This window comes from Cibotium barometz, chromosome 1 (assembly GCF_041138505.1).
Source record: "Cibotium barometz isolate CiBa-2024 chromosome 1, ASM4113850v1, whole genome shotgun sequence".
Taxonomy (NCBI): Eukaryota; Viridiplantae; Streptophyta; class Polypodiopsida; order Cyatheales; family Cibotiaceae; genus Cibotium; species Cibotium barometz.
The window spans coordinates 79,545,604-79,565,928 of NC_141046.1; the positions used below are offsets into that span (position 1 = coordinate 79,545,604).

General features: G+C 42.0%; 3 protein-coding genes across 3 annotated transcripts; all 3 read right to left on the reverse strand.

Annotated features, from left to right (window-relative positions):
• Positions 1–1,848: 1,848 nt before the first annotated feature.
• Positions 1,849–3,237, reverse strand: LOC147642472 (uncharacterized). The gene is made up of 7 exons (XM_086810560.1): positions 3,220–3,237; positions 2,976–3,130; positions 2,758–2,886; positions 2,493–2,666; positions 2,174–2,311; positions 1,998–2,094; positions 1,849–1,924 (listed from the first exon to the last, which is right to left on the reverse strand). Exons 1-5 carry the CDS (start codon positions 3,235–3,237, stop codon positions 2,299–2,301), a joined length of 489 nt encoding a protein of 162 aa, XP_086666686.1. The 3' UTR covers positions 1,849–1,924; positions 1,998–2,094; positions 2,174–2,298.
• Positions 3,238–3,412: 175 nt separating this feature from the next.
• Positions 3,413–4,223, reverse strand: LOC147642473 (uncharacterized). The gene is made up of 2 exons (XM_086781131.1): positions 3,670–4,223; positions 3,413–3,584 (listed from the first exon to the last, which is right to left on the reverse strand). The coding sequence occupies exons 1-2, from the start codon at positions 4,201–4,203 to the stop codon at positions 3,471–3,473; spliced, it is 648 nt and encodes a 215-aa protein (XP_086637257.1). The 5' UTR covers positions 4,204–4,223; the 3' UTR covers positions 3,413–3,470.
• A 5,583-nt stretch (positions 4,224–9,806) lies between these two features.
• On the reverse strand, positions 9,807–12,107 carry LOC147642474 (pentatricopeptide repeat-containing protein At3g09040, mitochondrial-like). Its single transcript, XM_086810679.1, has one exon. The coding sequence runs from the start codon at positions 12,105–12,107 to the stop codon at positions 9,807–9,809; it is 2,301 nt and encodes a 766-aa protein (XP_086666805.1).
• Between the last annotated feature and the right edge of the window lie 8,218 nt (positions 12,108–20,325).

Here is a 20,325-nt window from a genome sequence, read left to right on the forward strand (position 1 = left end):
TGGTGTCCCCATTGTTGCTCAAAGACTTTTATGCTGGACCCTAAAGTGACCATAACTTGTTGCACATGCCATGCAATATTACCCTTGACATCAAGGCAGGCCCCAAGTGGTGGCGACTGTATTCTTGTTGGAAAATTGGTAAGAATATGTGGGATCTCCTCTAGCGTTACTGCTAAAATTGTGTCATGTGATCCCGGCGGTGATGTAGATCAAGAGAGATGCTTTTCCTTGGCTCAAGATAATGGAGACATGCTGCGCAATGTGTTGGCCTCTGAGTGGATGCTTCTTCTCTTGTAATCAAGCTTTACACAACTCCATCCTCAATGAATTAAGAGTCTTGCTTTCTTTACCGTGTCTTTATGATCGTGGTTCACTTCAAATGAGGTTTTCATTTCTGTTATTATTTTTCTAAAGTTGTATGTTGTCGGGTCACATTGCCATGAATTGATGGGGTTCAAGCAGTGTTAATCACTCTTGGTTCACAAATGGTTCACACAAGGTTCACACAGGGTTCACAACTCTGTAAATATTTTCCTAAAGGTTCATGCTCTCGGGTCACATTGCCTTGAATTGATGGGGTTCACACATGGTTCACAAAAGGTTCACAATGGGTTCACAAAGGTTCACAAATGGTTCACACAAGGTTCACACAGGGTTCACAACTCTGTAAATATTTTCCTAAAGGTTCATGCTCTCGGATCACATTGCCATGAATTGATAGGGTTTACACATGGTTCACAAATGGTTCCCATTTGGATCACACATGATTCACACCACATGGTTCACACCACATGGTTCGCTACCCTGCTAATACTTTTCTAAAATTGTATGCTCTCGGGTCACATTGCCATAAATTGATGGGGTTCACTCTTGGTTCACACATGGTTCACACTTGGTTCACTCAAGGTTTACAACCCTGTGAATATTTTCCCGAAGGTACATGTTCTCGGGACTCATTGCCATGACGAGTTCATTGGGTTTACACATGGTTCACACAAGGTTCACACAGGTTCACACAGGTTTCACTTTAGGATCACACAAGGATTACAAGCATGAGTATCTTATTCACATTCCCTCTAAGGATTATGTTCATCTACTTAGGATCCCTTTTTGAGAACAAAGGGAGTACAGACCATTGTCTGTCTATTACCCACAACCACTCACATTAAAAATTAGCATAAGGGTCTTCTCATTCACAACATAATGGAGTTTTCCATCAAGGAAGATTTACAATCCATAAAGACAATGTGTTTGCTAAAAAATTATCCACGACCACTCACAATTAAAATTAGCATAAGGGACTTCTCATTCACATCACAATAGAGTTAAATATCAAGAAAGAACCACAATCTTTGAAGAAATTGTGTTTGCCAAGAAATTATCCACAACTCACATTAGAAAGAAGCATGAGGGACTTCACATTCACAACATAGTAGAGTTATTCATGAAAAACAAGAGAAGATAAGAAACAATGTAAATTATCATTGCCAAAATATTTGTCATAAGACAACCAAGTTTGTCAATAAGTTTGCCGCGATACAAACTAACTTTGCAATAATGCAAAGTATCATTCCCAAAATCGTTGCCACAATACAAAATGAGTATCATGTGAAGCCAAAACTATGTCGACACAAAGAAGGTGAACTCATTGTATCTCCAAGATCTTTTTCTTCGCCCATGCGGCCAAATCTAGCTTCAACTGCTCCACAGCCTCATGTTTGAACCAGGTCCTAGTCAACTGCACACATATGAGAAAATAAAATCGAATGAGTATAACTCCTTAATTGTGAAACTTAGAGATAAGACTCAAGAGAAGCATCTTACATATCTCTTCGATCGTTTGCCGGTATACCCCCTCAATCATCTGTTTCATGTAGGCCATGACATAGAATCCACAATCTATAGCATTAGGCTGTTGCGGCACCTGCCAAAGAAAGAATGAGTGAACCAATACAAATTTTCATGGTTAATGATCACAAGGGTGCCAGGATTATTACATGTGGTTTCTCCAAGGTATCCAAGGACTTCCTTGGCCTCTCCATAAACTCCCTCAATGAGTTGTTAGAGCAATGTGAAGCCATGATTTGCAAAGCCCTAAAAGCATAGTTGGTGAAGATGGTAAAAAAAAGGTCTTTTTTGTTCTAAGATAACAAAACAAGTAGCCAATATGTACCTGTAAACAGATGACAAATGAGTTGGAGACACTACCCTTGAGAGTGGATCAAGATATAGTAATCCATGAGTCTCCCATGGACAACGCACTAGCCTTTTATGGATATTGTTGTACAACACAAAAAGTTACCAATGATGTCTGTAGAATGAGAAGCAACAAGAACACATTAATCCATTAAGCATCCTAATAGATAGTTTGAACATCAAAGGTACTAAGTTAGTAGACCTACCCATCCACAATTGGAAAGAAGATAAACAAGTACTTTGCCACATCCTAATAGATAGTTTGAACATCAAAGGTACTAAGTTAGTAGACCTACCCATCCACAATTGGAAAGAAGATAAACAAGTACTTTGCCACATCTACCTCTCCAAAGTAACTATCAAGCTTTTTTGCCTCTTCATTTCGACATGCCTTCATAAAGGCATACCAAAGGCTGTCACAAAACCATGCTTTTTCGAAGACATGGCTTGGCATTGTGTTCTCGAACCACCTATAAATTAAGCGGTTCATTGATGTCACAACTGTGCAATATATATATGCATATGGAAAAGATCAAGCCTTTTTTAAAAAAATAGACTTACATATGACACAAATTCATTGTCCGTGTCGATGCTTTTTGAGTCACAATTGACTCCAAAAGGTTACCATCAACCTCAACAACTTGATTCGATGCATGAGACACAAACTGAATAGCAAGACCACTCTCAAACCTACATAGTGTAAAAGACGTATGATCATACATGCTAGTAGAAAATGATTCACACATGAAAGATAAAAGACTTCTATTAAATAGCCTTACCTCTTAATGAAATCATCACATTTCAAAGGTTGACTTAAGTTAGCATCTATAGTTGTGCTTCCATTCACAATGACCACGGTAATGGGAGCACTTGTGCTAGATAGAGGGGAGTCACTAATAATAGTAGGAGACCCAAGCCTTGTGGATATGCCAACCTATGCAAAATTAGAGAAACATTTGATACATATCCATTGTACACTTTATGAAAGCAACGTTTACATAAAGGAATTTATTTTTAACACACCTTCGCTTTTTTGGCCATTTACACACGAGTTGCAAGGGGAGTTTCCATTGGCTCACCGATTTGCAATGAGCACAAGATTCGGCTTCCCTCGAAGAACATACGAGCGCTTTCATAGGAGCTAAAAGTGACCCTTGATCATCAAAGCTCGCCAACTTGTCCTACAAAAGAGAAAAAGCAATATAAATTTAATGACAATAAAAGAACCTCTACCACGTTGTAAAAAAGAATGAGAAAAAAGCATTAAGGCTCTGTCAGGAGAGTATTACCGGAGTGACTACTTCGTCACGTACTTCATGTGATCCATCATTTAAAGGATTGGCGACGGGTGTGGATGTCGTTGCATTATCCTTCGCTATTAAGCGCCTCTAAATTAAGAAAACACTACTCAAAATGATGCAAACACACATGAATATAATGCACTACCAACCAAAGCAATTATTCTATACTCACATGTTTCTCATAGCCTTCAGCAATCTGCTTGTTGATGCGACTCAAGCGAACATCCTTTCCCGCGAGGTATTTTTGCATTGCACTCTCGACCTTCTCTCTAATGTAAGTATCCTTGCTTTCAAAGCACGATCTTTCATCATCACCCATTGCGTCCCAATCCTCTTCAGCCCTCTTTTTAAGTCGAGCTTCTTGAGTCCTCGTGTTTTTGTTGAGCTTCTGGTCTGGATTTTCAAAGCGCGCACGACATTGCTTTGTGTACAAAGCTCTTGGGGCCTCTTGAGTGCGATGACCTAGAGGACGACCACCCTTTCGCATAGGAATATCTACATTGATATGATGCTTTTTGCGTAAATGGTCCATCATATCACCTCGCCTGAGGTATCGTACATTCAACCTACGACACTCCTCTGTAGCAATGCACAAACGAGCGGTACAACCGTCGTCAAGCAAAACATCTTCAAACAATTGTGTTTCATCGGTGGCCATCGACCTTATGAAAAAAACACCATACATTAGTTGACTTTTCTTAAGCATGTGAAGCTTATCCACAACTCAAGTATGACTCAATGACTCAATGCAAAGGTAATTTATACTTCACAAAGATTGTATGAGCGCAAGCCTGCAAGGTGTGGAAGGCACCAGTAAAACAGAGACACAAACCCACTAACATTTATGGCACAAACATATCGGCACTAAATAATGTGATTAAAATGGCACCAACCTTTCGTTCGTCTCCTTAAAAGAACACTCGCCTTTCTTTTCTCAACTGCATTCGGTTCGTCTGTGCTCCTCTTGTGCTTGCTCAGGGAGAGAAGGTAGAGCCTCAGTGAACTACTGCGATGCATGCAATGTTGGGTGCAGAGCCTATGCTTGTGCTGGGAGCTCTCTGTCTCTACGCCCGTGCGTGCTCAGGGATAGAAGAAACTAGGGATTGCGCAGGTTTATTGGTTCCGCTGGGAGCTCTCTGTCTGTGCTTGTGCTTGCTCGGGGATAGAAGGAACGCGCAAGTCGTTTATCCGTTCTGAGGTGAGAGAGAGACGGCGGGCATCGATGAACTACGTTTTTTTTAAAAATATTTCATCGCCTTTAATTAGCTACGGACCTCCGAGCGTTAATTAATCGCATTAAAAAAGCGAAAGGCGCGCCCTGCTGGATTCTCCAAATATTCTAAGAGGATTCTCCAAATATTCTGAAGAAGATCTAACGATTAGGGCTTATAAGAGAACCCCATCTGTTGATCCCTCCTACAAAAGGGGTGTCAAATAGTCCCGAGGGGGTTCCACCCATCCCAAATTCAAGGTAGCAATCTTCACTGCCCATAATTTCACACCGGGATCCATAACCTACACCCACAGGAGGAGTGTGTGAACACCCTTAGAGTAGATCCCATGGTACGGGATACTGAATAAGGCCTAAAGCTAACCCATGCCTAGCCCAGGTTTCGATAAACCTGTCTGACAAGTCTCTCTGACATGATCTGACAAACAGCCTTGCATCCCAGATGTGGGCCATCTCTTTAGGTTGCCCAAAGGCCCAAAGGTAGATGCTTCCTGAACCAGGAGTCCCTGTCAATACCCCTACCCATAGGGGTTGTGTATAAAACTGGAATGAAGGGATGTAATGCATGAAAAATATGAGTAATCACCATGTAAACATGATGCCTAAGTGTGTTTAGTCTCTCACCAAGAGAATGGAAATAGCCTTCCACAAGCCAAGAGAGAAGCCATGAGCTCCAAGAAACATAAATTTCCATTTCTAAAAATGATCATCAAAAGTTACAACCATGGTCCAAGTCCCCTCTTTTATACATGGACTTGTCCCATTATTAACCCTATTGAATAAAGTTCCTACTTTATTACAAACCATCCCTTCCCAAAGATTTTGTCCTCAAAATCAATAACATGTACAGAGTGGGACTGTTATGACAGCCCTTCTAGTCGATGAAGACCCTTGAAAATCCTTCATTTAGACTCCATATATTGGGCTGAAAATGATATGTACACTCAGCCATATGTAGCCCACATCATAATCTTTCATTAGGATACGCCATGAAGCTTGTTGGAGTAGAAAAATAGGCCCAATAGTAGACCTTCCCAAAGCTGTCTAGAAATTACAGCATGTATACTTCTCCTCATATTACCCAATTTGCTCAAGTAAACCATACCACTTGGTCACGGAAAGTCATCCACAAGTAAGCCATGTTGTTGGACATACTCCAATGATTGCCAAGTAGCGTCATCCATGGGTAATTGCTTCCATTTGACAAGGTATTCATCAATATTCCGATTCCTCAACTCTCTTGTCCTCTTGCCAATAACCCTCTCCGGCTCATAAATGATCTCACCTTGCGAAAGGATCCATCCTTCTTCTTCACCAAGAGAACGAGAGATGCAAATGGAGATTGTGAAGGTTGAATAAGACCCACAGCAAGCAAATCTTGCACTTGCTTAGCCACTTCCTCTCTTTCTACCTTAGACAAACGGTAAGGAGGCTTGTTGACAACCTTTGCATTCGGTTCAAGTACTATGGCATGGTCAATCTCCCTCTTAGGTGGTAGACTCTTTGGCACTTGCCAAATATCTTCATACTCCTTAAGAAGAGTTGCCATTTCCTCATCTATGTGCTGTCCACTGCCTTCCATCCCCTCTTGGGTAACATGTAACACATAGATAGTGCCAAAAGCCTTAATCTCTTTCTTGAGTCGCCTTGGAGTGATCAAAGAGAGCTTCTTAGGTGCATTTGCAGCAAGTACCACTTGTTGCCCATGATGTAGAAAGCTCATGAAACCTTGTTGAAGGTTCATGTGAATGTCACCAAGTGAAGCCAACCAATCACACCCCATGATAATGTCGATGGGACCCATATCCAAAACCACCAAATCACCTTCCCAAGTGTATGAAGAGGATAAAACCACTTTTGTAGAAGGGCAAACCAAGCTAGTCTTCTCACTTTCCCCATTTGCCACTTGCACTTGGAACGTTGTAGGTGTCTTCTTTGTGTTGAGTTTGAGAGAGTTGATGGATTTAGAGTTGATGAAGCTATGAGTGCTCCCGGAATCCACAAGAATATGTGCAACCCTCCCATTGATGGTCCCCACCAACCTTAGTGTGCTTGGGTTCTTGCAACCCGTCAACAACTCTTGTGAGATAGAGCATATGCAAGCTAAAATTTCTGCATTTGTAGGCATGTCTCCGTCCACAAGGCTTTCCTTAACTCCACCTCTCGGATCAAACGGAAACTCACCATCCTCCGTGATGAAAGAATGGTCTTCAAGTGACTCCTCATGTGCTTCTTCATTGCAATCCTCCCATTCCTCAATGTCATGAGAGTCATCCTTGTTCTCTTCCTCATCCATGAGGATCATAGTGGCCACAATCTTCTTTGATTTGCACACATGCCCGGGTGACCACCTCTCTTTGCACTTGAAACATAGCCCTTTGCTTCTCAACTCCTCAATCTTTGGATCATCCATTCTTTGAGTCTTCTTGAAGGGTTGAAAGGGCTTCTTCTTCATGAAGTCACTACTCTTTTTGGCATCAAATTGATGTATCCCATTCTTTGGCTGTCCACCCCCAAATGATGTAGGAGTTCTTGGATTAGAGGATGGTAATGTAGAGGAAGGACCTTTCCCAAAATTGTAAGAAGTAGTGGTTGGTTTGAGTGTGTCTTTGTTGGTGAAGGTCATGGGCTGAGACCTCTTGTACTTTGGCTCATAGAGTTCGGCTAACCTCATAGCTTCTTTGAGAGAGCTAGGCCTTTGAGCCGACACATCCGCCTTGATGAAGTGTTCAAGCCCATGCACAAACTTTTTCATCTTCATGTCTTCACTCAAGCCTTCCACGTACATTGAAAGCTTCAAAAATCTCTTGATGTAACCTCTCACCATCATCCTCTTTTGAGAAAGCTCATACCATTCTTCATGGTATCGGTCGAGCACTAAGGGTGAAGTTCATCTCCCGCTTCAATCCTTCCCAAGTTGATGGCGTGTTTCCTTGTTTGACCAAGTGCCTCCACCATTGATGAGCATAATCTTCAAGATGTAAGGAGGAAAATTGTACCATATCACGCTCACTTTTTGGGTAAAGTTGGAAATAGGTGTCAAGCTTGGTAGCCCACTCCTCCAACTCTTGCGGAGATGACCCGTCACCTTTGAACTTTGATAGTGAGATTTTGTCTTTGACATCCTTGGAAGATATGTGGGATGGGTTATCATGTTGGGTAGAGGGCTTGAATCTTTGCATCTTCGAGTATGACTCCATAAATTGTGCAAAGTCTTTGTAACCCCTCTTGATGATATTCGACAATTCCATCCACTTCTCGTGAGCATCCCTTTGTCTTTGGGCAAAGGACATTTGATTCCAATCGAGTGCAATCTCCTCATCATTCACAAACACCTCATCCTCTTCCCTTGAATGCATTGCCCTAGAAAAGGTAGGACCCTTTGATGCATTGAGGTGAGACAAACCCGAATGAAAAGAAGGAGGAAACATGTCCTTGACAAGAGGTCTCCGTGCATCCGCCATGAATCCTCGAGTGGATGCTCCCAATGGATCCTCTTGTACGGCCTTCATGGAATCCTCATTCAAGATGCCCTTGCCTTTTCTTTGCTCATAGTCACCATAATTCCCATGCTTTTCTTGTGCTTGAGACTTCCCAAACTTGTCCTCCATCACACCAATCCGTGAGGATAATGTTTCAAAATGAGAATCAAGCTTGGAGTCTAAGGTCTCCAACCGTTGTACAAGCATTTGCATGAGGGTGTCATGGTTAACCGCCGCTTGTGTCCCTTGACAAATTTGATTATGTACATTGCCCCCACTGTCTTCATTGATGAATGTATCCCTTGCATCCATATTACCTTCCATGTCCTCATCACCAATGATCATTTCTTGCACAACATCCCCACCCTTGCGTGGTCTTCCCTTCGGCATAGTGAAGAAATGCAAGATGTTGGTAGAATGCCCAAATGATGTCGGAATTGGACAAAAGAAAGTTCTATGGGTAGGTAATGGTGTCTACTATCCTCCCAAATGAACACAGTAAGAATTAGGTGTGGGCAAGTACTCTCTGTTTTAGGGTTTGTGCGGGACAGCTGAAAGTAGTAATTTGGCTCTAAAACGCAAAATATATGTCGGAATTAGGATTTTGACGGCTCTATAGAAAGCTAACGGAAGATAGAACCTACCCCTGAAAGCATTTTGATTCAGTCAAAGTGGAAGTATATTCTGTTTGACTTTGACCAGAAAGTCAACATGACTACTTTGACCGAGATTGTGATATCCGATTAAGGGGTTCTATGGCTCATTTGAAAACTCTCAAGGAGTAGAATAGAGTCGTGTAATCACTCGGACCTAATTCCAAAAATCCTAAGACTGAATTAGGGTTTTGTAAAATCCCAAAAATTTTCAAAATTCGGTCCCAAAGCTCAATCCGGCTACAAACGATTAGTGTTTCTCTCCTTGGTAGTTGTGAATAACTCTTCAAGTGTATCCATGGGGTAAATCTCCAATCAATAAGCTTGTTTGGCTCCCTTGTTGGAAAAATTCCGCCAAAGTCTCCTTTGTAATTGGAACCAAATCTCAAATGAAAATGCAACTTCTCAAATCACAATGCAATACTCTTTGTATCCCACAATGTCATGAAAGATCATATGCACTCTTTGTCCATCAAAGCATTTGCAATATCCACACAATATGACGGAAAAGGGACCCCATTGCCCAAATGCATCCACAAAGTCAATGGTGAGGATTGTTGAGGACACGCGTTGAAGCTTGCCGATCTCCCGGCCAAGCTCTACTCACCCCTTCACCGAGTTTTCCTCCAAGGTGAAGGTTGAGGCCATTTCTTCACACCGGTGTACCTAATCCCCCTTTGTACCGCTTTACCAAGCAATCACGGCACAAAGAGTTCAAGCCATTCTCCCCTTGGCCTCTCCAACCAATACCAAGGTACCCTCACACATTTCTCTGGGAGTTCGCCATCTCTTTAGGTTGCCCAATTGGTAGGTAGACCCCGATAGAATGCTGATTTCTGAACCCAGCCTAAGGCCAAAATTGATGGGCTCCAATTGCACGGAACACCAAGGCTTAGGTGTATGATAGTGGTGTTCTGGATAGGGCTATGGTGAGCTGACCAGCTCATAAACAACCAGCAATAGTGCATAACCCATAAGTAGGCTGTAGCAAGAAATCCTGACCCAAACCTGGGTGATCCTTCAAACTCTTCACAAACATTCTCAGCCTTGACACCTCCGCCCACTCACCAAGTGCAGCATAAATGTTTGACAGTAATGCATATGGCACATCACTCTGTGGCTCCAATCCAAAGAGAGAATGTGTGGCACGCTTTCCTAGCTCCACATTCGTATGAACTCTGCATGCACTGAGCAAGGTTAACCACAGCAAAGCAGGAGGGGAGAATGGCATCTTATTAATCAGAGCCTCTCCTTCAAACAATCGACCAGCCCGTCCAAGAAGATCGATCATGCAGTTGTAATGTTCTGCTGCCGGCATGATGCCATAAGTTTTGCTCATAGAGGCAAAGTAATAATAAGCCTCATCCACAAGGCCTGCATGACTACATGCATCGATGATATTAATGAACGTGACTTTATTTGGTACAATGTGTTCAAGCTTCATTTCCCAGAACAATTGATGGGCCTCCTTACCATGCCCAAGCCCAGCATGTCCTGCAATCATGGCAGTCCATGTTACAACATCCCGTTTGGGCATCTCTTTGAACACATCCCATGCTTCTTTTAGATTGCCACACTTAGTATACATGTTGATAAGGGCATTCCTGACAGATATTTGGGATACCAAATCGCGACCTAAAATGCAGGAACGTATCCTTTTGCCTTCAGATAAATTTGCCTGACTGGCACACACATCCAGAACACTTGTGATAGTAGCCTTGTTGGGAATGACACCTTCCAGCTGCATTTGCTGGTAAAGATGAAGAGCCTTCCCACCAAGCCCATGCTGAGCACATGATGATATCATTGTAGTCCACACAACCACATCACGCTCATCAGTTTCATTGAGAATTTTAAGAGCACTCTCTAAGTCACTGCTCTTGCCGTACATATTCATAAGAGAGGTGCTCAAGAAGTGATCTGATGAGAATCCTCTGGCTATGATGGTAACATGTATCTGCCTTCCTGTGGCTAGGGCCATTTCACAAGAACACGCACATAGAACCGTGGCCAAACTCACCTTATCAGGCATAAAACCAGTCAAAAGCATTTGTTGGAAAAGCTGGAGAGCACCTTCAGTTTGCTCGTGTTGCACAAGTGCTGCAAGTAAAGAATTCCATGACACCGCGTCATGCCATGGCATCATCGCAAAGAGCATGCATGCATCATCTAATCTGCCACACTTCTTGTACATATTGATTAGAGCATTACCAACCACAACATCCGACTCGAGATTGCAACCAACAACGAGAGCATGCATCCGCAGACCTTGGGCTGAAGCCTCTCGGCTGGCACATGCCGGAAGAATTGATGCAAAAGTGAGTCTGCTAGGAATATTACCTTCTAGTTGCATTTGTTGAAAAAGTTTGAAGGCCTCTTTACCCTGATCAAGCTGAATATTTGCTCCAATTATGGCATTCCATGAGACCACATTGGGTTCGGGCATCATCTTGAACGTCCTACTAGCCTCCTCAAGACAGCCAAGCTTAGCATAGACATTGACAAGAACTGTTCCCACAACCACATCAGAGCCCATGTCACTGCCTGATATGCACGCATGCATCCGTTTACATTCATCAACATGTGTCAAAAGATTGTTGCATGCACCTAAGATGCTGATAAAGGTAATTTTGGTTGGCAAGACACCTTCTGACTGCATTTGTTTGAACAGCTCCAGTGCAACTTTGCACTTTCCGATGCGAACATACGCTGCAATGATAGAGTTCCATGAGACCACATTTCTTTCAGCCATCTTCTCAAACACCTTCCATGAGTCCTCTACACTCTCACATTTGGTGTACATGTCAACAAGAGCACTGCTCACAACAATATCAGCATCAAATGCCCTTGCTACAATGCGCGCATGCATCCTTTTGCCCTCTCCTAGGGCTGTTTGGCTAGCACAACCAGACACAATGGTAATGAAAGAAACATGATTTGGAATCATTCCTTCCTGCTCCATTTGTTGAAATATTAGAAGACCTTCAGAAGCATGGTCATTTTCTGTAAGTATTTTGATCATGATGGTCCAGGAGAATATGTTGCGTTCATGCATATGCACAAACACATCATTTGCATTATCAAGAGATCCACATTGACCATACATCTGTAAAAGGCGGTTTCCTAAAGTGTAGTCCTGCTCATGCCCACTACTAACGATGCTACTATGGACCCTCATGCCTTCTAGAAGGCTTTTAGCACCGCCACATCTACGTAGGAGAGACGCATACGTGGCAAGCTCCATCTATGTCCTTTGCCTAATCTTAGACCATGATGGATTCTGTATATGCTGTTGTCCATGGCAACCGAGATAACTTTTCACATCCTCACCATTGTAGTTCCCCCATCCTTCCCTTGTGCTTATGTAGCTACACCTCATCACTTTCGTTATAGTTTCTTTGTACACCCCTTCCCTATGAAGGAAAGATAAATGTGTAGCAAGCTCTGTACAGCCTCTTGCATGGTCTTAGAGAATGATGGATTATATAAGGATTATCAGCCCCACATAGCCCTGTAGTTTTCACATCTTGTGAACCTCGTCCATTGTTATGGGCTGTTTGCCATACATTTCGAAATTTCCTTGACATGTTGCTCCCATATACATAACTCATGTGGTATCCCGTATACCATGACGGCTTCTGTATGGACTATTAGGCCTGCATTTCCATATAGTTTTGACATCATTCCCATATGATTTCCACATCCATGTAGTTTTCACATTTTCCCCATGTAATACGTCTCTGTAGACCCTCGCCAGGCATCTGGATGCATAGGTATAATGGCAGATCCCATCGCAGAATCTGAAAGCATGAATTCTCCACATCCTTGCCATGTGATTTGCCGAGCATTCAAGCCAGCTTTACGTGACATCATCATAATCTATGGTGGAAAGAGATGGGTACTTTTGCCATGATGCTGAGCAGGGTTTCTCCTTGGGCCAAGTTATTGTGAGCATAAAACGACCCGTAATCTCCCCTTGATTAAAACAAGAGAACAAACCCCCTTGATTAAAACAACAAGAGAATGAATTTATGTGTAAGGGCCGGCCTTTATTGACGAGAAAGAAAGGAAAGAGAGAGAACAAATTCCTCGAGGGGGTGTGGGCTATTTAATTGGAAAGGCAAAGCTACAGGAAGACCCAGTGTTAGCCATGATGTGTTTTTATGTCTCTATTTGAGGAGGAATTAAGAAGCATGTATGCCATTTTTTGTGAATGTTAGAATAAAATTAAGGACTGTCTTTTGATTCAAATCATCCCAACTCATTTTTCAATTCATTAATACTTATCATAAAGTGATCCTCGTGATATTTCCGACCATTGAAGACATTTCCAACATTTCATTATTCCTAGTATCTTAATTGTCCTGATTGTCATAACCCATCACACTTGTCTTAAGCGTATCTTAACACAAGTGCCATAACCTGTTGCACTTGTCTAAATGTGTCTTAAGATACATTCTACCCACTTGTCTTGAGTGAGTAGAATGTGTGTTGAGCCAAGCCTTAGTATGCTTCTCACAATTGGATGTACGATTATCTTTGACTAATGATACATGTTCATTAGCTTTAACCACTCCTGTTAACATAGCCTTGACCATCCTATTTTTGTAGGGTATTCCGCCAACTTATGATGCCACCACTTTATTTTTTGCACTAAGATGTCCTTGTATTTCAAAAGACGTAGCATTTTGTATGACGATAACTGTACTTTATGAGTGCAAAGCCTTACACTGGGCTTATTGTAAAATAAGGGAAGTCTTGGACTTCATATGTAATTGCTAGGCTAGTAAAAGGCCACCATGGACTATTTTAAGTCATGTCCAACACTAGTCACATGTATATAAGTCAATTTCTCAATAAGCAAAGCATAATTATTCCCGTTTGCAATAGATTGTATGTGAGCTCTCTCTCTCTCTCTCTCTCTCTCTCTCTCTCTCTCTCTCTCTCTCTCTCTCTCTCTCTCTCTCGCATGGTTATTCTCGTTTTTATAACTAGAAGGGTAGGTAGATGTTGGGCCATTTTTCGTTGCTAGAAACACTGCTTTTTCGTTTTGCACAACGGGTTCGTTGCTCAGCAGCGCTGTTCCGCAGCAAAATGTCGCTACTCAGCAAAGCAATATTTCGTTGCTAAGTAGCGAAAGCTTTGCACAACAAAAAAAAGAGCTGGGGTAGACTGGGAGTCTACATAGGACTCCCTAGTTTGCCCCAGCTCTTTTTTTAAATCAAAACAGAGTCACATTTATAACACAAACATAAATATAAGAAACACATACATTGTGGAGAATGCAATTGAGTCCAAAAAGCTATTATATTTTAGAAAGTGTTGGGCCTTTGGCCATATATACATAAAGTTTTTACAATGAAGAGATATCTAACTGAAATCCTCATCGCATTCCGAGTGATCATCATCATCGTCTTCCTCATCCTCTTCACCTGCTTCACGTTGATAATCAGGATCCTCTTCTTCATCTTCCCCTTCATCCTACATACATGCCATCAAGCACAAGGTAAGCAAGAGTATTAAAATACAATTAGATGTAGAAAAGATAATGGTTTAGGCTCACTTACGGACTTATCCAAGCGTACGCATCCACGCCCACAATTACGGACGGGGGGCACTATACCCATAGTCATACTTCTCCTTTGTTGGGTCATGCCCAACAACCTCTCTCTACAAAAAACAATCAAGAAAATATACAATTATTTAAAGAAAACAATATGGTACAAAACAAAATGAAAGAAGAGAAGAAATGATTACTTATAAAAAACGAGCAAGAAAGGAGGATTTCCCACCGAAGCTGAAGTGCGAAGCCCCTCGCTTCCGTTAGTCGAGAAGCACTCGCCTACCGCTTGTTGTTGAAAAGCACCTGGGTGCTTTCTCACGAAGCTACGTGTGTTACATGTATATATTTTATCATATTGTTGATGAATTAATAATCGTACAAGAAATATGTTTAATTTAATTTGTACAGGATTTAGCTTAATGGAATGTGCAAGTGAGCATAAGATTAATATATGTGCAAATGTGTACAAAGTTATTTTATGTAACAAGGCCCAATAGCAATTAAGTGGAAAAAGCCAGCCCAATTTGTACGCTCATCTATTCTTAGCTCCTTGGGCTATTTTTATGAATAAAATTCTCTAAATACTCAAATCGTGGAAGTGGAGCTACACACTTGAGGGGGGAGATTGCACCCAATCTGGTCTTTTCTGTGGTATTCTCTATCCTTTACTTTTGGTGATGTTATTCTAATTTTTTTGCCTTGTTTTATGCTAAGTTATTTATTTTTCAATTTCAATTCAGGTCTTTGTTTCAATTTCAGGTATTTTCTCTTCTATTAGAGAGCAAAAGCTTAATCTGCCTCTTTATCCACTTCTCGGAGAAGCAAAGACCCGCATGTGGTACAAGGAACTCTAACTTAAGCACATCGATAACGTATTGCTTAGAAAGTTTATATTGTGCTTTCCTCGTGCATCCAGGTTTGCAAGTACATGCATACGGTTCATGACTTGCTTTCCTCGTGCACCCATCTTCATGAGGGCACCATCCACATCCATGTTGTATGGTAGGGTGCGTGGATCGAATGGTGGAATGGGTCTCCTCAGGGCTGGCTCATAATGTGTAGATGAAGAGCCCCCATGTTGGGGAGACGCATCGGGAGACCTAGTGCTACTTTTGCCAAAGCAAAAGCAGCATGCTTCCCCCCTGCTATCACGTCTACTTCCCCCCAGACTCCCTACTGCGTCGTCGTCGTGGTAAAGACGGACGTGAGGGAATGGGGTGGGTCTAGTCGAGGAAGGTGGTTTAGGCTCATCACAACCATATCGTGATGGGCCTGCACCACTCGGCCCCGCGCCTATCAAAGGCGTGGTCTGCCCCAACTGAGCAAGTGGGATAGATTGCCCCCACCACGGCGTCGACTGGCCAAGTGGAGTAGTCTACCCCCATGGCGTCAACTGGCCCGATTGTAAGCTCGCCTGCATATAAGATTAAAATATAAGACTTATAGAATGCATAAAAGATTAACTTTGTGTATGTGAAAAGGTTTGACGGAACCATACCTGTATTTGAGTAAACTAAGACCCAGCTTGCTACCCATATCATTCATTTATAATAGATAGCAGGTTTGCCACACTAGGGTCTTGTGAGTGACAGGTCGATCGACATTGCTGCTACATACATGCATGAGGCAACAAAACACGATTTCTCTAACAAAAGCCATACTTAAAGCTTAGACAAAAAATACAACATATGATATTAGAACATTGTTAAGACCTCCTACAATACTACTTAGACAAGCAGGGTGGACAGTGTACCTTTCGGATGCATTAGGAACTCAATGGAGTCTTTTTGGGCCCTTTTATTTGCCATTGCCTAATGGAGGTGATTAAGAAATAGACAAATAGGGAGATTACATGTGGACTGAAACCAATGGTTTGTAAGAGCCTAGAAGGTAGTGGTCAAACTTAGAATAATAGGCTAAATAGGCTCTTTTTTAATTTTTAAAATCACCTAAAACTCAAAAAATTTATATATATATGAATTTTTCCTCTATTTTTTATAGAAAAGGATAGCTGCAGCCATCATTAAGTAAGGTCTCTAAAGTGATAGAGGCCCAAAAACGAGCTCCCATCATCATTATCTTGCATTCAATGCACATTCCTCTTCACTTTCCCCTATCCCTCTCTCCCATCTTCCCTCCAAAACGCTCTCTCTTCCCCCTTTCTCATAGCAGGGCGTTTTTCACTCTCTAGACTACTTCTTTTAGCTATCTACCTCTTGATCTACCTCTCTCTTCACTCACAAACCTAGATCTATAGCTATGGAAGATTGATCTACAACCTCCTCTCAGAAGTTATGGAAGTTTGATCCTCACTTCATCCTTCTACCTTTCTCATAGCAGGGCATTTTTCACTCTCTAGACTACTTCTTTTAGCTATCTACCTCTTGATCTACCTCTCTCTTCACTCACAAACCTAGATCTATAGCTATGGAAGCTTGATCTACAACCTCCTCTCAGAAGCTATGGAAGTTTGATCCTCACTTACATTTCCTTACTTCATCCTTCTACCTTGTCCAACCTCCTTTTACAGAGTGTAACAGCAGAGCCAAGCTATGGAAGCTTGATCTGCAACCTCCTCTCAGAAGCTATGGAAGTTTGATCCTCACTTACATTTCCTTACTTCATCCTTCTACCTTGTCCAACCTCCTTTTACAGAGTGTAACAGCAGAGCCAAGCTATGGAAGCTTGAGTTGCAAATGCTTTGGCTCTCATAATCTTACTTATTGTCTCCTCTCACCCCCTCTAATATCCTCTTTCAAAGTGGAGTAATAGCACAGCCAAGCCCTTGGAACTTGCTCTACAACTCCTTCTCTTATGTACATCTCCCTAGTCTAAGTTTTTTCCTCACCATTCTATTTTCCCTTTGCCATCAAGGTTTATAATCTCCCTAATATATACATCTGATGTCTTCTTCTAAAGCTCGAAGGCCTCCGATCAGTATTCAATCTCTCTCTTGTAGCAGTGGTCAAGATGAGGATGGGCACTGGAACATCAAACAGTACGAGAAGTGGAATTGGATTACGATGCAGCCTAGTACAAGAGGAACCCACAAGGTGTCAAAGCGATACGTTGATATACAAAGTCACCATTGGAAAGGGCGGATATTGGAGCTCAAACAAGATCGTGATGGAAAAAAGCTAGCCAAGGTCCAACATGTTTACAAGGCAACAGAGCTGACACTAGCAGACCATGACCAACGCCAATGATTTCCTGCAAATTGTAAGTCATTTCATATTCTTGTTTTTAAATCAATTGTGTGCTAATAATGGTATACTGAGCACTGCTTTGATTGTTCTTGGGTTCCTCTGCGTAGATATTTTTCCCTCAAACTTTGGTGAGTGGGAGCCTATAGAGGCAATTTCAGGAACCTTTGAAGCATACCATGTGGAGCTTGGTAGTTTAATCTTTGGAGGGTGTCCAGCTGCACAACTTCTTGCACGAAACATCTTCTTCTATGAGGATACATATGTGGTTCCCATGACAGCAAATGGTACTGGAAAATTAGTTCCAGAACCTACACCAACTCTCACATCTATTGAATGGCCAATTCCAGACAATGCTTCAGTGGCCATGGCTTGTTTGCAGATCGAAAGCAAGGTGCAAAATGCTATGAAGTGCACATATGGATCTCACAAAGCAACCATAACCTGCTTCATACCTCTACATCTCTTTGTGTACCTATTCCGTACAAGTGACACACATCGCACCCCAACTTTATGGATTGCAAAGGGAGAGAGAGCTCTCACTTGTTTCTTATCACCTGCATGGGATAAAAAAGTTGTTCAACACAATGGAGACACCATCAGATGCGGAGTAATAGTTGAGAAGGTTGTGATGCGCTACCATATTGCCAAGCAACAGTTGTCCATTGCGTTTCCTTACAGGTGATGGAAGCTTACAAATGGAGAATGGGAGGCATTAGACTCCGACACAACCTCTACAGAACAGGGTGTGCTACATATATCCATACAAGGTGGGGATGTAGAAGATGTTGCTGTGAATGATGACTGGTCCCTTGCCAACTTACGTGACTACTTAGTTCTTCGATTCTCAGTGAGTGGTGATTTTGCTTTGATAATCAATGGAAGAGTAGTGCGCAAAAGGCAGGAACGATCTTTTCTTTGTAGAGAAATTACTTTCCCTGGCTGTGTAGCTATCAAACAACCACTGGATATGTAATCTTGGATTGAAGTAAATACAATTTCAAGTTTTTTGCCTCACTGTCTTATTAAGGTTTTTCAATTGTCTTGTGCAAGTTTTATTTTTTTGTGATAGTGTAAGGGTGGTCACACAAGCATCTGTGGCTTGAGCCACTAGTAAATTAGAAATGACCTTGTGATGGAAGGATACGTTCTTGCTTTCGCATACCATTTTTTTAATTTTTTTTAAAATTTTAAAAGTTTTTAAAAATTTTATAACAAGGTCACCCATTTATAAACGATACTTTACTCATTTTCATCAATTGACAATTACCGTTCTCTCCTAACACTTGCTCTCAATTTCGCACACCTTTCTGTATCACACACTCTCTCTTTCTTGCAATCACTCATAGTCATGGCACCTCTACTTGGCGCACTTATTGCACAGCTAGGAAAGCTTGAGCTACTTCATAGGGTTGACGAGATCGTCCCTATGTTTGAGGGAGCAATTGATGTGTGTGCAACAATGCATCTACACGCGGATGCTTTTACAGATGTCATTGAGTATATGGATCAACACATCAGCACATACTCCATTATGTTTGAGGGTGATGAGGGCCTATGGGTTCCGGTTGACCTCATTAGGTACATATTCAGGGAAGACAAGAATTTTAGATTCCGCCTATCAAGGTTTTTAAAATCCCTCATAGAAAAGGACTACAGGAATGAGGAGGAAGACTTGCTCTTCGATCTACAAATGGGCAACATTGGCACTTCCTTCATGAGTTGGGACATGGTTTTGGTCCTTCTGTTACAAGAGGGTGTGGCAAAAGAAAGTGGCAAGGAAAAAGAAAAGGGCAAAGCAAAGCTAATGGAGCAGGTCCAAGAGGCCCATGCTGAGGAAGAGAATGTTACAGAACAGTGGAAGGCCTCAATGGCATTGGTGGCTCTACAAGAGGTCCCCGAGGAGGTTCCGGACCTACTTCTAGAGGGCGATGAAGTACTTGAGGAGGTCCCAGACCTTGTTGTCATGTCTTTGCATCCAATCATTATTGATGGGAAAATTTTTTTGTTTTTGGATGACATTGCAAAGACACTCGGGTTTCGCGAGGATGAGGCACTGTCTATTATTGCCATGAATGCTGGGGGTTAAGACAAAGGGAAAGTGAAAATCTCTTTTGAAGATGACAACCTCACAAAAGCTCTTGCATACGATATTGGTAGCAGTACCTTGGAAGATGTAGTGGCACAAGCGCGCGTTGAAATAAAGCAAGATGTGCAATTCTATGAGAGCGTACCTGCCTTTGAACCACACATGCCCTTGATTGCTGGCGATGCTCAAGACCAAGGAAGCATAAACTTGACAAATGAGCAACTAGTTGCAAGTGACGATGCAACTGAGGTATGTCCTAACTTCTTAGTTGTAAAGCAAATGATTTTTAGTTGTATCATTTCATGCTTCCTAACTTCTATATTGACATGTTGATAGACTGCTTTTGAAGTGGACAAGTTTGCTATGCGCGTAGGAGGAACACGGCCAAAGTCAGAGGGTCGAGATGCATCTCTTTGGCACTACATACCTGCCCTCAGAGCCGACATAGTGCGGGTTTTTCATTTAGACTATTTAGAGATCGCCTATGCCGAGCTCCTCAAATGTAAAGCACTTAGTGCAGTCTTGTCGGAGGACCCCTTAGCCTCAAACATAAATAAATGTATTTTGGTAGCTAGGGAAGCTGCCTTGTATTTTGGTAGCTAGGGAA

Excerpts from the sequence above, each read along its gene's own strand:
- LOC147642473 (XM_086781131.1), bottom strand. The coding sequence starts at position 4,203 with ATGCTTAAGAAAAGTCAACTAATGTATGGTGTTTTTTTCATAAGGTCG. Across the intron at positions 3,585-3,669 it reads CTGAAGGCTATGAGAAACAT|AGGCGCTTAATAGCGAAGGA; the intron begins GTGAGTATAGAA and ends TTCTTAATTTAG.
- LOC147642474 (XM_086810679.1), bottom strand. The coding sequence starts at position 12,107 with ATGGAGCTTGCCACGTATGCGTCTCTCCTACGTAGATGTGGCGGTGCT.
- LOC147642472 (XM_086810560.1), bottom strand. Across the intron at positions 2,887-2,975 it reads TGTGATGATTTCATTAAGAG|GTTTGAGAGTGGTCTTGCTA; the intron begins GTAAGGCTATTT and ends TACACTATGTAG. Across the intron at positions 2,667-2,757 it reads ACAATGAATTTGTGTCATAT|GTGGTTCGAGAACACAATGC; the intron begins GTAAGTCTATTT and ends CTTAATTTATAG.